This window comes from Seriola lalandi, unplaced genomic scaffold, assembly GCF_002814215.2.
Source record: "Seriola lalandi dorsalis isolate HSWRI2012SDOR001 ecotype SW California unplaced genomic scaffold, Sedor1 jcf7180002054346, whole genome shotgun sequence".
Classification (NCBI taxonomy): Eukaryota; Metazoa; Chordata; class Actinopteri; order Carangiformes; family Carangidae; genus Seriola; species Seriola lalandi.
This window is the reverse complement of record NW_019524899.1, coordinates 1,190,179-1,212,443: the sequence shown is the minus strand read 5'-3', so window position 1 is coordinate 1,212,443 and position 22,265 is coordinate 1,190,179. Positions and strand designations below refer to the sequence as shown.

The following is a 22,265-nucleotide window of genomic DNA, read 5'->3' as shown; positions in this document are numbered from 1 at the left end:
TTATCTGCCAGATGATGAGGACTGAAAACAGGCAAGACCAAAGTGAGAAGCAAAGAAGAGGGGGTGTTCAGCTGCCAGACCCTCCGAGCTATCAAAGACAGAACGTGATCCACCGCCAACCACCAGGGCTGAATTGATAACAGGCTGCATTTCCTATTCTTGTGTGGAAGCTCAAGAAGATAACTTGGCTTGTATTATGGTAACGTCATAAATTTTGTCTATCTGATGACTGTAAATTAAGACTTTAAGGGCTGCATAGATTTGACAAAAGTGTGTAAAATGTTTGTTTATTCCCACTTGGATGTTGTGAAGTTCACCTGTATAACTTCTTAAATGAGGAGAATGAACCAGATTGAAAAACTGAAAATCTTATACTTTGATTGTGCACCAGCCACTCCTTGTGCTCCCCATGGGAGAAGGATTGCCTGACCAACCCCGCATGACAAGCACACCTCCGATCTGCCAGCAAAAACAACACTGGGAAGTGCAGTGAAGGTCGGAGAGCAGCGATACAGTAACTGCACACCGTGCATTTACAGTGTTTACTCGAGAGGCAGGAGTGTGCTTAAACACAGGATCAAGAATACACACAGCTGAGCAGCTGTATGGCTTTGGCTCACAGAAACATCAGCTGGCCTAAACAGCGCGTCTCTCTCGCTTTGCCGAGGGAAACCCAGGTGCATGGGCTAAACCCAACAATAAGACCAAGTCATCACTTGTCAGAATGTCAACTGTTTGCACGCTGGAGTAGAATGGAAGACTCAAACTTCGGGTGGTGCTCTGATACGTGAGCCAAGTCTACTTAAAAAAGCTCGAGAGCTCTCAAAGCCCCTTCAACACCAACTGTGAACGGTCTCTGATCAGCCACTTGACAAACAAGCAGTCAAAGATTTACATAGATTAAGCTGTCCTCAGAAGTCAATTCAATGGTCCTGGCAGACATTCGCACTGTCTTGAAGTCAAATGAAAGAAAAGGAAAGGAGAGGCATGCATTCTGACTAGTCACAACACAAAAGGTTAGTAAGGCAGATCAGCATTATTTCAAGGTGTTTCTGTGGTAGAAATGGGACTGCTGCTCTGTCTCTGAAATGCTATTGATGTCTCTGGAGTCAAATGAATAGTCTTGAAACTATGTGAGCAATGCTGTGATTTTGCACCGGTTCCCTGAAGAACCTGTTAAACACTTCTAAGGTACTTATTAAACTGTTAGCATGAACCGGTGTGAGCGTCTGTGTGGATAGCAGAGGTGTTAAGAAATAGGAAAAAGACTTAATGGCAAGAGAATAAATTAGGGAGCCGGGAGATGAACTTAAAAAGCAGGAAACATAAGATAAAGAGTAGAAAGAGGGGGAGGCTGACTGCAGACAGTGATCACACATTGTGCATTGTAATTAGGGATGGGTGGTTGGTTGTTTATAACTGGTATAAACGGCACACCAGTAGAGATGTGTGCCACGATTTGGATTCAGCTAGAAGTGTGAGCCAGTATAGAATCAGATATTTGGATGGTGAAAAGTCAGAATACAAACAGATCTAAGGGTTCTACAGAAAAACAACTAGAATTTTGGCATTAAATGCTTAGGACAGTTCAATCTATTCATTTCCGTCACTGAGAAAAGAGCAATATTTATTTCACAGTATCTGCAGCGGAGGTGAAAGAACAAACAGGAGGCATGCCTGGGTCTGGAATGCTGCGTATGGACAGCTGGCAGATGTTTTGGGGGTTCCTTGCCCTCTGCGATGCTTTGATGTGATGATATGATCTGGGATCATCTGGTGTGATTAGACATGAAAAGCTAAGATTGTTTGCACTGTTTAATTCATTAGAGAGAAAATCAAGAAAAACAGGACAAACAAAATCATATAACCTATGATCCAGACATATTATCACAATTGAGAAGTCCATATTCTCATGTCTGTACAGTGACTCATGCATGGTTACAGAATCATTACATTTTTCTTCAGACCTTCAAAAGAAAAGACAAGTTGAAACTACCCATACTTCTTGGTCTTCTAAATACCAGAACTGCACTATCCTGCTGCTATACATTAAAGTCTCCTTTGGTTCTTCCTGGGCTGGAGGCTGCAATACTCTGTCTGGCCAAAGAGTGGATCACGTCTCCCTTTCAGCTGTGTGCTGTACCCACACATCTTCTCCCTCTCTTTATAGTGGTCTGTGTAGAGCACTTGGCAGCAGTTCAGCTGGCACAGCTTCTCTCTTGATTAATGGCCTGAGTGTGAGACAGTGAAGTGCTAAACTGTCCTCATGTTAATCAGCCAATTAATGCCGTGCAGAGCTGCATTACCTCTGCCCTGCCGATAATCAGTCCCTTTGCCTGTGAAGATATGGGTAGGATCTGGGAAAGCTTACTGCAAGGCAGAGGCATGCTATACTGCCGCTGCCTGGGCCACGAAGTGAGGGAAAGAGAGGTGGAACAAAAAGAGGATGAAGTTTGAAAATGGAGAAAAACAAAGGGCTAAAGGTAGAGAATAATCTTACACTGCTTTTCTTCCAGCTCGTCTGATCAAAGGAGGTTTTGGCAGCTGCTGCTTTACCTCCATAAAGAAAAGTTTCTGGTGCAAAACTAAAGATAAACGAGCGTCGTCTATTTTTGCTCCGCACAGAAGACCGTCTTAAACCACTAAGGCAGGAAGCCTGGGGGAATATGTGCCTTTTTGTTTAGAAGTAATGCCATAGTTCATCATGCATGTCTTGTGTGTCGTATCACATCACTGTTTTCATCATTTATGCTGCATCGTGACCAAGCCACAGTGCCTCCCAGTGTGAGGGAGGACTCCGGTTACAAGCCATACGCACGGTGGATGGAAGTGAGCATGACAACAAATCTTAAGGTCTTATGGATCAAGAAACTCTCTCTTGGAACGAGATATATTTCATTACAGGTTATATTTACTTAATGTCACAATGTAGAACCTCTGGATAAACCTTGTAGCTAAATCCTTTGGTGAAATGGCTTGAAGTTTGAATATTAATCTTGAGAAATGGTTTGGTATCATTTGCCAAAAAGCCAGACACTGGGCCATGCTAGCTGACACATTCATTTTCATTCCACTGTAAACATATCAACTGTGCAAACAAGACAAATTCCTTTGTTGGAGAGCTGGCCAGCCATATCTCCAGTCTCCGCCTGATAAGTTAACGCTCTTACTAATGAGGGCATATCACTCCAGTTTCTGATTACCATTAACTGTGCACACACTTGAGTGCTTTCCATTCAGTCTTGCATACTGTGGGAAAACATATCAGTGAAAGCTGAATACATAGAACTGTTCTGTGTGTGTGTGTGTGTGTGTGTGTGTGTGTGTGTGTGTGTGTGTGTGTGTGCGTGCGTGCGTGTGTGGTCACTTGTTTAAAGAGAAATAAACAGTCCTTTCCGCCATCAGTGGGCATTTGCAAATAACTGCAAGGGTGCGACTGACATGACAAGCAGTTTGAAAGCCTCTCGACAGTTTGGGTGCATGACGGTGTGTATGTCTGAGAGAATGTGAGTGTTTAGATTTTTTTTTTTCCACAGCTGTGTTCGACCACAAGGAGACTACAGAGGGTGTTAATACTGCTGTGATATGACTGGTCCCTGAAGATCGGGAAGAACTGCACTCCTTGGAAGTTAGAGGTGATAAGGAGTGGATGCATATGAAGGCCCTCACTGTTCTCTCAAACATGACAGCAGCCATCAGCACCTCTGGAATATTTGGATTTGCAGCAGTGACCCGTGGCAAAATCCACCTTCATCTCGACAGGCTCATTCAACAAGCCTTTCAAATCGAAATGATGAGGCCCTCGGAAGAAAACAGCAACACAGTGAGGTCTAGATCTGTGTGCAACCAGTGTTTTGCCCACTCCTCATAGCATTACCTTATAAAGACATTACATGTAAATTCTGGATGAAGGTCAACTACCTATTAATCTTTCAATAAGCTAAACTGTTAGGTAATCCTCAAGATGCCTGTCATGACATGTACTGTAAAGAGCAGAACAGACAGCTGTGATTTGCAGGATTTAACATGAAATTAATCTATTTTATTAGTTTCTGATACTTGACAAAACGTACGCCACATTATGAGTAAACTATAACAAACCTGATTATTCAGTTTGTATGTGTTCTTTTTTTTTTATCTCCGGTTTCTATCAAGTACTTTGGCTTGCTGGGACATTGCTCACAGGTTTCATGCTGCCTACTTTTCTTCCAAGGTAAAGTAATTTCTGAAAACTTCCCACAGATCCTACTAAGTAAACACAAAGTAACACAAGCTTTACATTGTTTAATCGACATCTTTGTTCTCCCTCCCTTTCTGCTCACTAACATGTTCTGTAAACTACACTTCTGATAACACACATGCAGCTCAGGTTGGTGCAGAGCAGTTCACGTTCAGGGACAAGGCATGAGAAAAACTGTAAGGAAAGTATTCTCATGTGATACATGTGCAAAGAACTTTTCTTTAAAACACTTTGTCTCTTCACTCTCTACAGTGAAGCAAACCTACTATAAAACTGGATCACATCCTACAGAGCTTGACAACCACTTCCTTCTTGACCCAAATAGGAAAAGACAAAAAGAGCACAGGGTAAATGACCTTATGAAGTAGAAGGGAGAACTCCTCAACCATTAGTTTGAAAATAAGAAACACCGTCCAACTGTTGGATTTCCTGATTATAAACAAGAAAGAGTTGCGGTTTCCAGCCTTGTAAACTCAGTTTAAGACATCTCCTGGTGTGCTAACACTCTTCTTCTTAGCTTCATGCTTTTGAGTGACAGGAAACAGAATAAGGAAAAAAGTGAACTATGTTTATATGGAAGCAGAACATTTGCTGATACACCCAGCACAAGGGAGCAGACAGTAAACAGTGGCAAAAAAAAAAGCAGCAGGAGTAAATAATTTATCCATGAGTTTCAATCTTGTTTGCTGGAGCAAATGGGAGGAGACTGTATGAACAGGGTAACTAAGTTCCTGTCAGAGTCTGTCCTCCTCGTCTGCCAGCGCTTTACCCCCGAGACCCATCCCTCTCTCTACCATATTCTCAGTGTCTTCTCGCCTCTCTCGCCATCCCCTCAAGTGGAAAGGCAACCAGTTAGCTTTTCGAAGGGTTCGAGAAGTGAGTTGTCAACCATCTGTACCGTGAACGTAACAGAAATTGTTCCTGTCAGGGTGTGGTGTGACACACTTTCCAGTGTGTCTGAGCGGGGAAACCTAAGTGCTGGGACAGTTCCTCAGAGCTAAGTAGCCAAAGAATGACACTAGTTTAGCAGAGATTATTGACAGAACACTGGACCACAATGGTTCAATTTTCCAACTTAATATCTGAAAATGTCAATTTACTGGTTTATTTAGTCTAAAACAAAGACTGTAGTAGGCTAGGTGATGAGAGGTGATGGTGTCTGAAATCTAAAGAAAAATTAACTCAACCATGTCATGGCATTTGCTTCCTAGGAGCATCATTTTGTCAGTCTTCTTAAAGCTGAGTTTAAAAGGTACAATTCTTTGTCTGCCTTACAGCATATTGCATAAAGGGCATAGCTCTTAAACAAAGAAAGCAATTTCAAAGTGGTAAAGTGCCATTAAAACTGTGGGCTGGTGAAATTGGAGGCACTCTTGCCCCACCCATCCTGTCTCCTCATAAGCAATTATTACAGGAGAAGCATACAGATAAAAAGGTCTGGATGCAGGAGAAAAGTGCAAAAACATAGGATACCCCCCCAAACACACACACACGCACACACGCACGCACGCACGCACGCACGCACGCACGCACGCACACACACACACACACACACACACACACACACACACACACACACACACACACACACACACACACACACACACACACACACACACACACACACACACACACACAGTAGGACAAGCACATCTCAAACAGCGGAAATGTTTAATCCCTTGGATCTGGGTAAGTTAAACAAAGACATTCAGAGTAATGGGCATACAACCAGCTGTCTATCATTCTCATATGGATTAAAGCTGTGTGGGTGTAAAATGAATAGGTAGACAGCAATGGGTACTTGAATAAGTGACTGTATGGGGACATTAATAGTTTTCAGTAAGTAAAACACAAACGTGACATGAGGCTTCAAGGGCTTTTTGTGTGTTCATGGCTGTTGTTCAGGAGGCCTGTGGGTAGGCAGACAATGCTCCAGAGGATGAATGCAGCATTGGGTCTGAATGATCATACAAGGCCTCTTTTATCACACGGTCCAAACATGTTTATGAGATGGAAAAATAAAATGCAGTTTACCTTGAGCCAGTAATTTAGGGAATGTATAAAACAACAAAGCCTTAATGACAGAAGCCACTTCAAAGCAGAGTGGAGTTATACAGCCACACTTACAGTAGATGTGTCATTTCCGTTTGCTGACGATGCAGCAATGTTTCTAAAAGCTGGCTTACAGGAGCCGTGGTATTGAGAGAAAACAGTTATTAAGACATAAAGCACAGAGGGGTAAAGTAGTGTTATTCTGTAGACATAAACAAAGAATTACAAAACTAAGTGTGGTTTTACAATCCCTTTGTGATCCTCAGGTGGGGTTAGCTACAGAGAAAAAAGCACTGCCTCATATACAGAGTAGAAAGGGATAGGTGCAGTTAAAGGCATCAGAACCAGAGTTAGTAATGCATGTTCTAGCTGCACACCCAGAGACACACACTTTGATCTCTCTTGTGAGCAGTAATCAACAGTTACTACATGACAAAGTCTGACATACAGACTGCCATGCCATCATATGGCTGCAGATCAAACAGACAAGGGTCCACACCCAACCCAGCAGGTGAGAGAGGAATGACTGGTGGTGAAGCGCAGGTGGACCAACACATGGACAGAACACAAGTAGTGCTACGCTCAAGAAGAGACACAAAGGCAGACTTAGCCCTTTTGCGCCTGTGTAATGCAGCCACCCCATATAAAAGAAAGGCATGAAAGGGCAGGAGTCCATGCTCATATGCATGTATCAAAAAAATATTAATGAATTGACAGCAAAAATTAACCCAATGAAATTCAACAAAAATAACCTAAAACTGAGGGAAAAAAAAAAAACCAAAAACAAAGAGCCAAAAAGCAAAAATAGCTCTGGCCTTTTATCTTCTCAGCCTCACCCGACTGGAACCAGTCAGACAGCTTACAATGAATAACAGACAAACATTAATATAAGATTAGACGGATAACAGCCATGAGTGCACCAAGTTTATCCTTCCTCCCTCACCTGGACAGTGCCTGGTCACTCACTGCTTAGACCAATGATGCACACTTGTTTTCACTATGACTACCTGACACATAATCTGACATCACTGGATACCCCTCAACAAAACATAACCTTGTGTGATGTAAAATACATAACTCTGGATGAATTAACAGATCAACCAAAACTTTGGACTGAAATTAATGATTTAACACACAAAACTATTAATGTTGGGAAACAGGTCTTTTCACTGCCTCATTACAGAAACTTTCAAAGCTTAGATTAATGCATGTTTCAGTGGAACAGGCATACTGTCCAGGCAGTGCAGTTTGCTTTATCTAATCACCTCAGGTGTACCTGTAACATACACAGTGAAACCACCTCCACCCTTTGTCCATATGCATTTAAGCAACGATAACACAAATAACAGGAAGAGATATAATGTGGCTAAGAATGCATTCCAATGAATTAACTAAGGTTCACCTCTGAAAAGCATCAGCAGCTACATTAAGAGAACTTTGTGAGAGGGAACACAACTTTTTCATGAACCTGTATTATAATGAAACCCACTGGCAGGAGACATACTGCAGATTCATATAGTGCAGAAAAATGCGAAGCAATGCTATATTTACAGTAGGAAAGCTTTTCTAAAAGTCAAACAACGTTAAATATAGTGTCACCTGCCCCTAACGCTGAAGAGTCTTACCACGATTACAATTGTCACGACAATATAGCTATTATGAATATTTTTGCTTTTAAATGAGACTATTTTGAGCTCTTTCAACTGTTTGGGATATCCTGTGTGATTACATTATAAGGACTTGGGTGGCAGTTAAAAGTCAGGAAATATAATTTGCATAACAGTCACTGGAGACTAGTCCAGATCCCTTTTAAAATTTCAACTAATAAAGGCTGAAAGCACAAAAACAATTACCCAAACTAAAGAGTAGTGACGGGAGTCTAAACCTAAAGGTGGCTGGTAAAGATGTGATATCGTCATAATGCTCAGCCAACACAGAGCACTTTACAACAGAATAGACGAGGTGAAGTGTAATGCATACTTGTTAAGAACAACCTATATTTAAAGGATAGAGGTGCTTTCTCCATAGTGAACAATGGAGAAAGAAAAATGTTCAAATCAGTCAAAGTCAAGTTGTGGCAAATAAACAAAAAAAGCAACAATCTCTTGATGTGTCAGTTTGCCAACAGGAAAATGACCAGCTGAACACATAAATGCTAATCTGGGTTTAATTAATCCTGCCACTAGCAAGCTTTAAGATAATACATCCCTCATTCAGCAAATGGCAAGATGGGAAGCCTAATGCATTTAACCCTTCATGTGCCTTTAAAAAAAAGCTCACACCCCTAATCAGGTAAGTTAAAAACTCATGAATCACGGGACTTTACTGTAAAGCCCAACAAGACAACCTTGTGATTTTGGGCTAAATAAATAAACTTCTCACCAAGATTTTGCATCTATGAGACACACCCAAGACCTAGGGAAAGCCTTGGTGCATGCTGGTAACCACTTTGTTTTCCGGCAATGATGCCCTTGCCCCAGAAGCTTCTCGGTTTGAATCAAATTAGCATGCAGTGTTGGCTCACGGGCACGCCATAAACAGGGCTGCTTTTGTTAATTATCCACGGATCTCAGTATTACAAAGAGTGTTCCCTACTTGCCTTTGGCTAAGTTACCTTCAGATAGAGAGGGTAAACTTGAGTTCCATGAAAAAAAAACAAAAAAAAAAAAAACTGTACACAAATACATAAAAGTGATGTCTTAAAAAAGCAGATGCCCTAAATAGATTTCTTTTCTTGAATCGAAATTGAAGAATTAGGGCTGTAATCAGCCTTGCAAAAACACACCGTTTTCTACTTCTTCATTGTTTAGCTACAATAAAACCAGACAAACTGTCAGGTTTTTTATTCACAGGGAAAGTGTTTTTTCTTTAATTTATCTGCCCTTTATGTTTACAAAAGGTCTAAAACCAAGAGCTTGTGTTGTGTTATAAAGAATAGCACAGATAACAGTGAGCTTAGGAGCCGTCTTTGTATCCACATGTACAATTATCCCCTCCTGTAATTAAATGGAAGATGGCAGGCCAAAGAATAGAAATCTAAATAACTATTAAGTTTCAGCTCAATAGAAAACAGCAGGTCATTTCATGAAATTCTGTTATTCACTTCTCTGTTACTTATTTCAATACAATACTGTACCGCACATCAAAACACTGTATGTATTCATTAGCATCACAAAAGATGTTCTCCATCATTGCTAAGTCATTGCTTTTCCTGTCATAATACTTTTACTTTCTTCTTGTCATGATTAGTGATTTTGAGCAGCCCAACTAAACAAAAACCATTTGGGCTGAGGCTTGGCAATACACAGTAATATTACATGCACTGAATAGGCATGCAAACCTCCGGCCTCGGTCTGCCAATGCTCAGCAGTGCAAAGGCTTGATGACAAGCAGAGAGGGCCACTTCTAAAATGAGTGCATCTTCAGCAACCCATTATCACCGTCCACAATCTGCTTCAGTGTGACACTAGTGCCAGAGGGACAGTTTGTCCTCCAGACATACAGGGGCCACCACACTGACTGTCTCTATTCACTGATACGTCCAGGTTGCATCCTGGAGGTGCTGACATGCCACTATCTCTATCAGTGGGAAAGCAGGTCCAGAAATGTCAAAGGAAAGTGAAACTGAGATTGTTTATTCTAAAACAAATTCTGATAGAAATATGGTCCTAACTTGCTGACCCTAAACATTCAGACTCTACTTTTTACCTGCTGAAAACTCTGCTACAAGCAGCAATAACACTGTCTTAGTTGGTGAAATAACATTAATTCAGTTTGTATGAGATCAGCCATTGCCAAATGGAGTGTGAAGTGTAGAAAGGTTCACTGGTGCCAGACAGTGCTGAGGTGGGTGGTTTCTATCCCTCTGACTCAATGGTGTCTGCATCTCGCCTTGTTGGTCACTGAAGCCCATAATCACAGTGTTTTGTCAGAAACTAAAGGCTAATCAGGGAGGTGTTGAGGAGATGCTCCACCTGCCCATCAGTCAGTCATGCTCATCCCCTCGGGTGAAGGCAACTCTATTGTGGTAAGGTGTGTTTGCCCAAACAAGCTGTGACGTTGAAAGCTCAGAGAGACACTTTGCGTGTGAGTGGAAGTGCATCTCTCAAGTGTGATCTTCACAAAAGATGACGACATGTTGTGGACAGCCCTGTTTTCCTCTTTTGAAGTACTGAACCCTGTATTTAAAAAGGCATGAGTGGACTGTATGAATTGATTTGTTTTCTGACAGTGTCTATTTTTATCCTTTAAGCTAGCTATGTGTCCATGGAAAGGGAGAAGTGTAACTGATGTTGGGGTTCATGATCATTTCCCTAGAGTAAAAAAAAATATTAACAATCTGAACTGTTTTTTAAACCATGTGTTATCTCTGGTTGTCAGGCCAGAGGATGAAAACCAATAGAGTTTAATTTCAGAATGATGCAGCTACCATGTTAAAAACCTGAATATTACTGTTAATAGCATCTTAATATTTTGCCTTATAAAAGTAACATTTAATGGTTTTTAAGGTACATTTATTGGAGTCTTCAAATACTGAGCATTGGCTCATAGTATTATATGTTTTATCATTTCATACAATATTATAATATTCTTTGAATTGTAGATAAATTATTAAAAAAAGATACGGAGAAAAACCTTGCTTTAGCTTTTTCAAATATTTCTCTAAATTCACTCCGCTGGACTCATTAAATTTGATAAGGCAGGTTTTATTGACTGTAAGAGGTGAGCTAAGGATTCATATCAGTGGGAAAGCTGTGCTGCTTAAAACGAGCATCATTCAAGTATTTCATTAGACGGTTGCTGTTGCCTGCCAAAAGTCTTTTTTTAAATGAATTGCCTCCAGCTCCACGTCCATCTACTTTATTAAGTTTGTCCTGCACCTTAAAAATGTTTAAAATCAATGATTGGAACTTATAAAATGTTAACAGTGTCAATAGCGACGTTACAGACAGCTGGCTTTTGAAACGTTTACTTGAATTTAACACTAATATCAGAAGCTGAAATTTGTCACTGCTGCTTTGGCACTGGTTCTCAATACACAGAGCTTGTGTAAATATGACAGACAATTTCTTGACCACACACAAGACACTAAGTTAGTGATACAAGATAAAGAATACATTGCAACACTGATGCCAAAGTCTTCTAAAAGAATGGTGAATTTAAAAACACACACAAATAAAATTAACAATTAAAGACATTATTGGAAAGCAGAATATTATTAACATCCCTGTATCTCAGCCTGCCTGGCAACAGTATTTGCTCTTGCTCCCCTTGAGCATTATCTTGGGGGTATTTAATAGGTGGATTTACCCCTCATGTTATTATCAGAGGAAAGCATCTGTCTCCCATCTGAGGCTGAGACTCAGTTGTACAGTTTGAAATGGATTGGCACCCCGTGGTTGACAAAGACAAAAGGGTTTAAAGAAATTAACTATTAAACAGGGCTGTCTAGTTAAATATTCATTTTAATCCATCAGCAAAAAAAAAAAAAAAAGAGAGAGATACCCATCAAGCCCTTTCCATGCCATCTTGCTGGGCAATTAAAAAGGAATTTCCAAACCCACTGACAGCTTGGTCGAGACCATCAAAACAAAAACTGAGAAAACTATCAATGTCAAAGATCAGCTTGCCCTTTTGTTTTAACTAAGCTCCTGGAAAACACGATCCTAAGAGCAGCGTCTGCACTAAGAAAGGGATCGCATTTGAGTTAAATCGCCCATTTGGCTAAGCTTCTGATGTGTCTGACCTTTAACTCCAAAAAGCCCAACACATAATCCTTTGACAGCCAAAACAGTTTTGAACAGTCAATTACAGTACCTAGCCAGTGGAACGAATATGACAAGCACTGATACTTTCACAACTCCATCTGCCTGAAGATATCTTTGAAGCTTTCCACACAAGAAAAACAAATACAGTGTGCCCTCAATATAGGGGTTATTTTGAAGGCATCCACTGCAATTCATCAAATGGACTCTGTTATGAGAATGGTGGGGGGTAATTTGCGAGCAGAGTGAAAATAAATTGCACAAAAAGGATAGCAGTGTCATCATGCAAGAGGTATTCTATGGCCCCCATTTGAAACCATATCTTCTGTTGCAACTTCTCAGTGGGGAACAGACACAAATCCAGTAGAAGGGTTTCACTGTCTTTGAAGAGCGCAATGGTTAGTGGGGCTATAAGGTCTTGTTACAACTAATGATCCTCTCAAGAGGTACCATGCTACGCGAGGTACCCTGAACTACAATGAGAGGAGCCCTATCCTTGAAAATTGTTGTGGCAGCCTTGACTGCGGAGGCCCAGCAATTCTGCCACCAACCAAGCCTGAGGCAGACACCACCACCTACTGTGCTGCTGATGGATCACTATCTACACCTTCAGTCTGTCTAAAGCAGTAACATAAAATATCTATGTAGGCGGCAAAGATCACTGTAATCACAGTCAACCATCTTAGAACTAAGTGGAGGATATCAAATGTACACTGCCGTATGAAAACCTACAGAAGGCAGTGGCTAACATGCTTACTTTGAGTCTACAGTGGTTGGGATGATGCTACCTTTGCACGCAGTTGACATCTTTAAAAATACACTGGGCGATAACAGAGTTTTCAAGATAAAAATGTATTGCAGACTATGTTTTATTAGTGCCTATTATTAACTGGCTTGTATTTAGAAGTTGGCTATGATTGCTGAACATTTTGCATATATATTTTGAATAAGACAACTTATCTGATTACTTTCTACTATGTATAGAAAAGGCTACAATTCCTACAGAATTCACCTGATGTGGATTAAATCAAAGCTCAGAGGCAACTTTTAAACTCCATGGTCAGTGTTTCGTTTCAAATCAAACACACTCCAGTCCAGATCCATAACACAAAATGTCACATTCCTAATACTTTCTGACACTGCAAAACAAACATTCTGCTATGCTGCTATTACCTAAATGTAGCCATGTAGTATTTGAGGACTCAGCTCATGAATTTGCCTCAGTGCAGTTCAAAACCTCCTTACAGATTTATGTATTACACTAGATATGCCGGGGGGTGGGGGGGTTAATATGTATAATAACATGAGGGAATTTCCAGGCTTGATTCAGATCAAACTCAGGTGGCAGCACACCAATCTGACCTTCCAAATGCTTAGATAAATATGATTAACAAGATGACTGCCACTGCAAACAATACAGTGATGGAGATCAGAGATAAAGATATCAACTGCGAGAACAAGCCTGCATTGTAATGGCATGCTAGAAATTGTAATAGTGTGCTTGAAATAATAAACTGTGGTGTCAGTGGAACTTGACAATGCTTTTAAAGTTGAAAGCATGAGCTTAGAAGTAGAGGGTTTATATAATGACATTGCACAGTGTAAACAGATTAAAATCATATACAAGTGCTATCAATTTTAACTCTAATTTTGAAATAATCTGTATCAATGTCAAACCTGGTCAGTGAGCTTTTTTATATGGCTGTATTACAGTATTAGTTTTCTTTAAAAGGGTGTGTAGTATTGTATCTTTTAAAAAGGTTTGAAAAAGTACATCAAACGTGTTATCATAATGTTCTGATAACACACATGATGTCTGCTAAACCTGTCCCCATGTATAGTCATGTACCCATAAACTCGAAGGTTATGACCAAGATGAACTCAGGAGGAAACATGCATGAAGGTAAATAATGCATGCCTGCACAGGACAAGAGAGAAGGGTGTAGCTTAAAGTGGTAGGAGTGGATGGGCTGGGGGCTTGTGGGGGCTCGCTTATGCGTGCCAGCCTCAGACAGCTCACCACAGGAGAGACGCAGACACAAAAGAAAACTCACTGCCATCGTCACGAAAGCAGAAATGACACTAGGCAGCCACAAAACAAGCCAGCCTGAATTTTCATCAAAACAAACACGCGAGCTGACATGGTGTGACTTACACTACAGCCACTGTCAAAATAGTTGAGCAGTACTTATTTGACAGTAAAAGGCCACATTAGGTCTTGTTTATACTGCCGGGGACCTCAAGACTTCCCTGGGATCATTTAGGCTCCAGCCTGAAACTCTCATCTGACCCAATTATCCAATTAGCTGAAGTAGTGGCGAGACTGGAAGGTGATGACGGCTGGGACACCTGCAGAGGCTGTGCCTGGTGTGGGGCCCGGGGGTCCTCAAGAGCAGCTCTTTTTCAGCTAAACCTTACCTAGTTTAATTCTCTCCCGCAGGAGCACAGGGAACTCTTTGGTGTGGCTTTGAACAGGACGAGCTATTTCTCTTAGAGTAGTGTCTCTACAGAGTATTAACCGTTTTTCAGCTGGACATCTCCATACGGGCTTTAATGGCAGTCTGGGCAGCAGTAAGCAAATGTAACATACTAAAATGTTCTTAATTGCAAATCCATGAGTGCTACTTGAAGTAGAAGCTGAAATAATTACATGCCTTTGCTGTTGGACCTCATTGTCCTCTCTGACTGCAAGACCGACATGACAGCATTAAGGCTTTGGACTGTGGTGAGAAACTGTAGAAGGGTTGACATACCATTGTTACGTGACTCCAAGTGCTTACATCCTTCCGTCAGTTTCCTAAATAGAGTAACATTTTAAAAAGAAACCACAACATTTCTGTTTGCCCTGCAGGCACTTCCCAATGGGACAAAGAGCAGCCTTGGCTTTTGACAGCTCCGCTGAAGGTCTGGCTGCCACTTCCAAGAGCCAAAGCATTTTTCTCCCCCTCAAGACATTTTCCTCCTTTCCTCAAGGTAATTCGACAGTTGTGTGGTCACATACTTGCACACTCCCTCTTTAGATGCAGAGAATTAAGGGATTAGGGCACAATCCATAGGAAGTGATCTTCACAGGGGCCTGACGCTGCTTTCATTTGTTTGTCAAGTTTTTGTTTGATTTTTCATATAAAACGACATCAAGCTTTGATCACAACTAACCACACTAATGGTGAAGCACCAGATTTTTTTAAGATGACAGGGAGTAAAAGGAAAAAAACCCTGGCAGCAGATCTGAAGGTAGGATGTTTTTCTTCCCCATTCCACTTTTTTTCTTTTCAGGATTATGAAAAACAAATGGATGACTGAAGTGTTGAGATCGGTTACACACAGGTGAGGGTGTGTCTTTGACAAGAAAGAACTGACAGACAATCCTGAGTGCGTTAGTCCATTGCAAAGAGGTGCAGAGTACCGCCACAATGGCAGCACAACAGGCAATTACGTGTCACACATGACATCCCTTGTGCTTCTGTGTGTATAATTACACTGAGGAAAATGACATTCTTCTCCAAACAAAGAAACACCAACAACTACTTTTACATCGTATAAGGAAAGGCATATACTTTTCATTCCAAGCAAGCAGAGGGAGACAAGACACTACCAACTATAAACAAGTTTACTTTCCTAATGACATTTATCCTTTTAACTACCTTTTAAATAAAAGATGGAGCCCTTGCATGACTTCAAAGTCAGTCTCACTTGAAGACATCTGGCTAATTTGTCAGAAACAATAATCCCATCTCCAACTCTTGTCAATTAAGACTATGATGACACACACCACAGAGAAGAGGGGGATAAAGGAGCAGAATGAATCCGACTTGTGTGAAGGCTTGGACTCACATACCAGCTACTAGCCACAAGAAAGGGCAGTTCTTGGCCTCAAACAGAGTAAGCACTGATGAATTTCAACCAAAGAGACACAAGGCCATTTGTGAAAACAGAGGGAAATGTTGAAGTAATATTCCACCAGGATCTCTTTACATTTTGCTGTATATTTATCTACAGAAACCATGTGAAGCATTCCAGTAATACCACACATTCCACCAAAGAACACGTCTTGCAAAATGAACTCTTCAATCTTTCTAGACATCCACAATCTTGTCATATTGCCCCTTTCATATCAGCACTATCTGGAAGGTCCATTTATGCAATCAAATTTTAAAAGTCTTCATGACTTCACACTAAACATTTATAGCTAATCTACTCTGGTTTAATGTATAAAAATGTAATTTGATGACAGTGAAAATTTGATTAGAACATAGTGTGGCCTGCTTAATTTTGTCATATTTCTTCCAAATTCTGCTGTAATTGTACGTTTTTAGTTAGGTTTTGTAAAGTTTTAAGAAAACGCTAAAATTGAGCTGCTTTTATAAAAATGTGGCCCGTACAAAAAGGCTTGAAATATATTAACTTTTTTAAGATTTCCAAATCGATAGAAGCCCAGAGTGCATGTACTTCCTGCCAGTTTTCACGCTCATCTAATTGGAAACAAGAATTTGGGTTACATCTGCTCTGAACTTTGCCCATGCTTCACCTTTATCGCAGGTCTGAAACTAGATCTGGATCAAGGAAACTAAGAGAGAGGCTCTGAAAGGCAAATAACATTGTTACAATGAAATATGAAGCCATGTAGTATCCTAACCTCAGTCTGAGTTAGTGCAGAAAATGAAGACTGACAGGAGTAATGTGAGGGTGGGCCCACAGATAAAGGAACACCCAGGGTACGAACAGTAGCTGCCGCTTCTTGCATCACTCAGCGCTCTGAACGTCTTGGAGCTCGAGTCTGTGCTGCTCTCTTCAGCATGAGGAGAGAAGGACATTTTTCAAATACCTGAAGAATATTTACACACCTGCTCAGTGTGAGGTAGAGGTGCACAGAGCAGTCACAGCACAGCTCTGTTTGAGGCCCCTGAAGAGACAATAGCGTTTAAACTTTAGCAGTGGACTGATTGACACTATTCAGGCCTGACAACAAAAACTAAACTGTGTAAACATTTGCACATTTGTATCCATAGATCTAAACCCCTGAGGTGAAGCATAGGAGGGGTCAGATTGTACCTATTTAACACAAGCAAATTCAGGTCCAGGATGATCAGTGTTCGCACAATCTAACTCAGACAGCAGGTGGAACAAGCCAGTTGAGGGTAGGCTTGGGCAGGGGGGTGGAGGGTCTGCCCCAAGGGCAGGTACCTGCAGTGTAATCATGGCCTTGGCCAAATTACAGGCCAAAAACACAACTAAGTGGAGTTCAATCCAGGGCTGAGGGAGAGGTCACCCATTATACTAATATTCTTAAGTCACGGAGCAAATTCCGATGTACAATGTCAACACTAGAAGGCAGAGGGAGGCCCTACTTATTCTAGGTATTATTAGTGTATAGGCACACTAGCTCCCCTTTGTTTATAGCTTCAAAAAAAAAAAAAAAAAAAAAAGAAGCTTTCAGCAGGCAAATAATAATAGCATTACAGTCAGCTCAATGCATTTTTGAGTTGCGTAGCAAAAGAGGAATGTAAAGTGCCCAAAAAAATTGAGTTGCGCTGGCTCTTACAGCATTTTCTAGAACACAGGCAACACTAAGGAGGAAACTGTGGATGTGGGTGTCTGTCAACAAGAAAGTTTATGTTTGTATAACATGTAAACAATAAATCTATTATGCCTTATAAGACTAACAGATATCTTGCCAGCCCTGTGACTAGTCCTAATTACTTTCTTCCCAAAAGGAAATTGGTACTTAAAAAATAAACAGATTAAAGACCAGAAACATTTGCAGTGTTTACTGCAACTCTTGAAACAATTACACAAGCCATGTGTTTAATATTTGTTGCTTCATGGAATCTTTGTAGTTTAGGTAAATTAGGTATGGTTAATCATTTGTTTTACACAGAGATACCAGTTTATTAGATATACCTGTATAATCCTGCAGTAACTCCCATCTTTGTGAGGCCTATAATGTTCTGTTTTCAGTGACAGTGTAATGAAGAGGCGAAAATTAAACTCTATGATCAGATAGTGAGGGTTGAATAACATTCATCACGTATTATCTAGTTGTACACTAATATGAGTCGTGCTGTGATTAGGCCCTACAAATGGTGTGTAACAAGCCAAAACAAACAAACACACACAAAGAAAGAAAACACACACTCACACATGCTGAAATAAACATCCAGGCCCTTGTTTGGCCTTGTTCTGCAGATAACTGACCTGGTTGATGGAATTGGCAGAACAAGAGGCGAGGCCTGTTCCCAGAGAAGATACGAAGAACATGAGAGGGTCAAAGGGCACCGGAGCCATTGCATATCCAGCTGCTGCAGTTGTAACCACCAACGCTGAAATCATCAAGCAAGAATAATAGAACAGCAACTTAAGTGCCCGTCTTCAAGTATTTCTACAGGTAATGAGCACTGCTAATGCAATGCTTTGTTGCTGTAGAAGCCTGACTCAACATAAACAGGAAGAGTACGGAGGAAACCAGAAGTTAACAGCAGATTATAATCCATCCTAGTGCAAAATGAACTGCCTTATCAAGCAGTCTTTTTATTTATTTTAAAACAGTGCGCCTTTAAGTCAACCAATCATTCTTATTGAGTGGAACTGAATAAATGATACTGCATGACACTGACCACTGACTGACAATTTGCTTATCAACTGTTGAACTGTGTTTCTCCACAAACATAGCAAAACAAACTACAGGTTCCCCGTATCTCCGAAGCTCAACTAGAAGTGGCATATTCAGCGATTCACTGCAAAAAGCAGTGTTGTTTGAGACAGACTGGGCATACAATCACCAGCAGAAGAGTGGATAATCTTGCACATCTTATCTCCTGTGACAATGGCCTGACCATGAGACAACAAGGAGTGCACTAATGCCAAGCCACAGTGGTACTCTAACCCTAGACTCACTCACTGAGTGAATGAGATGAATGAATGTCTTTCCTGCTTGCACAGTTTTAATCTGTATATAATAAATAAGCAGGTGCTTTGTTTGTGGAGTAATTATTATCACTGTATTTGCATAGACATAACTTCAGAGATATAAGTGATTCTGCATGTATTTCAGGTAATTGCTTGCATGTGTTAACTTCTCTCTGCAAATATTATATGCCGTAATCAAGATGTACCGTGTACTCTACCTGTAAGCTTGATTTTGGCGAGTCTGGCATAGATATCCGGTAGGTCAGCCATATGAACCTTCAGCTGCTTCCATTGTCTGTCTAGACGTGCCTCCCTTGCCTCTTCTGTCTCCACCTGGATATGTGGAGTCTCACCTGAAACCGCGCCTGTTTTGCACACAGCATCTTTCTGCACTGCCACATCTTCTGCAGTGGAGTTCAAAGTGGAGACTTCAGGCTGCGTCTTACTGGTGACATCCTCTGACTGCAGCACAGCCTCTGTGGCCACAGGATCGATAGTTGGTATTCTCTGTACCTGCCTCTCAACACTGTCCTCCCTTTCATCCACAATGGTGAGGACAGGGTCCTGTTTCGGGACGGCACGTTGGTGAAGCTCACTGCTGTTCTTTGCTACATACTGAAAGGAAAACAGGTAGACAAAGTGATTCATAGATAGATAGATACTTTATTCATCCCCCAGGGGAAATTCATGAATATCATGGGATAATTTGTTCAATAAAACTGAAGGAAAGTATTTCAAACAAAATAAGTACACAGTATCAGTAGTGTGGTGGAGGGAAATGCATTAATGACAAGCAACAGGAACTGTTTTTAACTGAAATTGTGCCGAGTGAAAGCTACCTGGCGTTTAAGGAAGGTAAGATGCTGATAAGTCGACCAGTTTGATGGATCTCTTCTGTGCAGCTGAATAAGGCTCCGAGCAGCTTGGTTACATCGAGGAATATTTTGAAGTAGTTTCTGTTTCACACTCACACCAACCAAACCTACAAAACACACATACAGATGTTTAGTTATCAATATGAATATCTTTGGTTCAGTTTGATTATGTCAGTAATAGTAATATACAAATAAGTTATACACCAAAACTAAAAACACAGAAAACCAAGACACAAAGTTAGGGTTGCAATTTAAGATTATTTTATACTAATTAATCTTTTAGTGAAAAAATGCCAATCACAGAATCCAAAGTGACGTCTTAAGATGTAGTTTTGTCCGATTAACAGACCAAAACCAATCAACATTCAGTGTATTATAATATGACATACAGCAGCAGGAAAGCCTCCCATTTTAGAAGCTGAAACCTGACAAATTGCAGTATTTTTTCACATTACTTCCCTACTACGTGAAAAAATGTATCCATTATCAAAATAGCTGCTGATTATTGTTCTGTTAATCAACTAATCAATTAATTGACTAATTGTTAGATTTTTGTGCAAAGATTAAATTGTGCATGGAACACACACAAAAAAGACAAAAAAAAAAAGACAAAAAAAAACAAACAAAAAAAACTATAAATAGAAACTGTAAATGGCATATAAGACAAACAATATATTATGTGTGAATTTGAAGCATGACCAAACACTAAAAGTTATAACATATTTCCATGGTGCTCCTAGCCTTCCCAAATTATAATTACGATAACATCAAAGATTGTGTTGACTTAGCCTCACTTTATGCCTCACATGCATTAACAATAATGATAATACAGCTAGGATTTTGTCTTGATGTGCATCAGGTAACAGACACAAGTAAACTTATAGTTAAGACATGCAGTACTGTGCAAAACTTTTAGGAACTTTAGATGTTTAGATTCTTATCCATCATACTATACCATCAAGGAGCCCTCTGATTGTTCCCAAACTCACTCATGAAGAAATAGAAGACACTGAGACAGCCTAAATCCACAGAAAAGATGTGGCAAGGAAACTATAAAACTGTGCACAAGTGTACATACAAGAATTGGTGTAGTTTTGCAGGTAATGGGTGGTTACACCAGATACTTATTTGGTTTAGGTTTTTTCTGTTTACTGCACCATGAAGCCATTCATGGCATTATTTTTGAAGGCACCATTTCGGTACCTAAAACTTTTCGACAATAATGTATATGTATTCAAGTTATGAGACTAACAACCTTCACGCACACTCAGTTGCTTATTCATTAGCTACCTTTAGCTCAAATAAATGCATTGTAAAACTGTAATCTGCACTAAATCGTATCTTCATCAAGGTTATAATGCTCAGCTTTTGTTGTTTTCGAAAGGTGTTGGTTCATCTTTATAGTTATTTTGGCAATTAGTTATTCCAAACGGTGTTCTAAACATTTTATACACCCAATTTACAATGTTGAGAGCACCCTACAATATTAGCAACACCCCAGTTTAACGCAGTGGACACAAACATTGTACAAATATATTGTCGATAGCATCTTTAATATCTATCTGTCACGTAACCATTATAAAGCCGTTGTTTTAAAGCTTTCCCCGTTGTTTAAGGAACATACAGTTGCACAACAATAGTTGAAAAGCTGTCGTAATAAAAGCAGTCAGTAACTGTGTTATTTTGGTCACTGCAGATGCAGTTGACTTCTATCTAAGGTCACTGTTAGCCTCTTGCCAAACATCCACCCGTATAGCCATATGCTAAACTAGCTGGCTAGCTTCCGCCGTAGCTCCATAGGCTGTATTCAGCGGGCGAAAATGAAAAATGACATAAAATTGTAACAGCACATTACACATAACGTCACATTTTCTCCGGTGTTACCTGACAGTCTGCTACATGGTGTTTTATACATGTTCTGGGTTCATAAAGCCGGCTCCGTTTCGACCCTTTCACATGCAGCGTGCCGCCATTTTGACCTCGTTAGGTAAAGACAAACGGTTCCGGGTCACACGACGTCACTCAGTCCGTGACATGCGGATACTGGATTTAAGAAGCACTTTATTTTCTTGACGCTTTCTATTCTACCCCAAGACTAGTTACTTCACAAGGTAAGTTTTCTGGATAATAAAACCAACGAACAGCTTATAAAATATGATGCTTTGTTATAAATTAAACCACACAATCGTTTAAAGGCTGCAAGTACAGGATTCAAAATTAATTACAGAAAAATAATTTGCAACTATTTTGATAATTGTTTATTTATCATGCCAAACATTTAATGAATTCACCTTCTTAAATGTTAATGTGCTCCTTTTTTAAAATTATTTTAACAATTAAAAAAAAAAGTACATTGTTAAGTGTCACCATGAGCTTTTAAGAGCATTTCCTCAGAATAATTCATAATGAAAATTATCGTTATTTTCA

At 40.2% G+C, this 22,265-nt stretch overlaps 1 protein-coding gene across 1 annotated transcript in view; it reads right to left on the bottom strand.

Annotated features, from left to right (window-relative positions):
* Positions 1 to 21,831, bottom strand: part of cox10 (cytochrome c oxidase assembly factor heme A:farnesyltransferase COX10) — a 34,376-nt gene extending 12,545 nt beyond the window's left edge. Inside the window, exons 1-4 of the mRNA XM_023407754.2 lie at positions 21,723 to 21,831; positions 19,803 to 19,945; positions 19,182 to 19,578; positions 18,253 to 18,377 (exon numbers count right to left, since the gene is read on the bottom strand). Coding sequence (XP_023263522.1) covers positions 18,253 to 18,377; positions 19,182 to 19,578; positions 19,803 to 19,945; positions 21,723 to 21,753 — 696 coding nt within the window. The 5' untranslated portion in view covers positions 21,754 to 21,831. The remainder of the gene's footprint in view (positions 1 to 18,252; positions 18,378 to 19,181; positions 19,579 to 19,802; positions 19,946 to 21,722) is intronic.
* Positions 21,832 to 22,265: the final 434 nt, after the last annotated feature.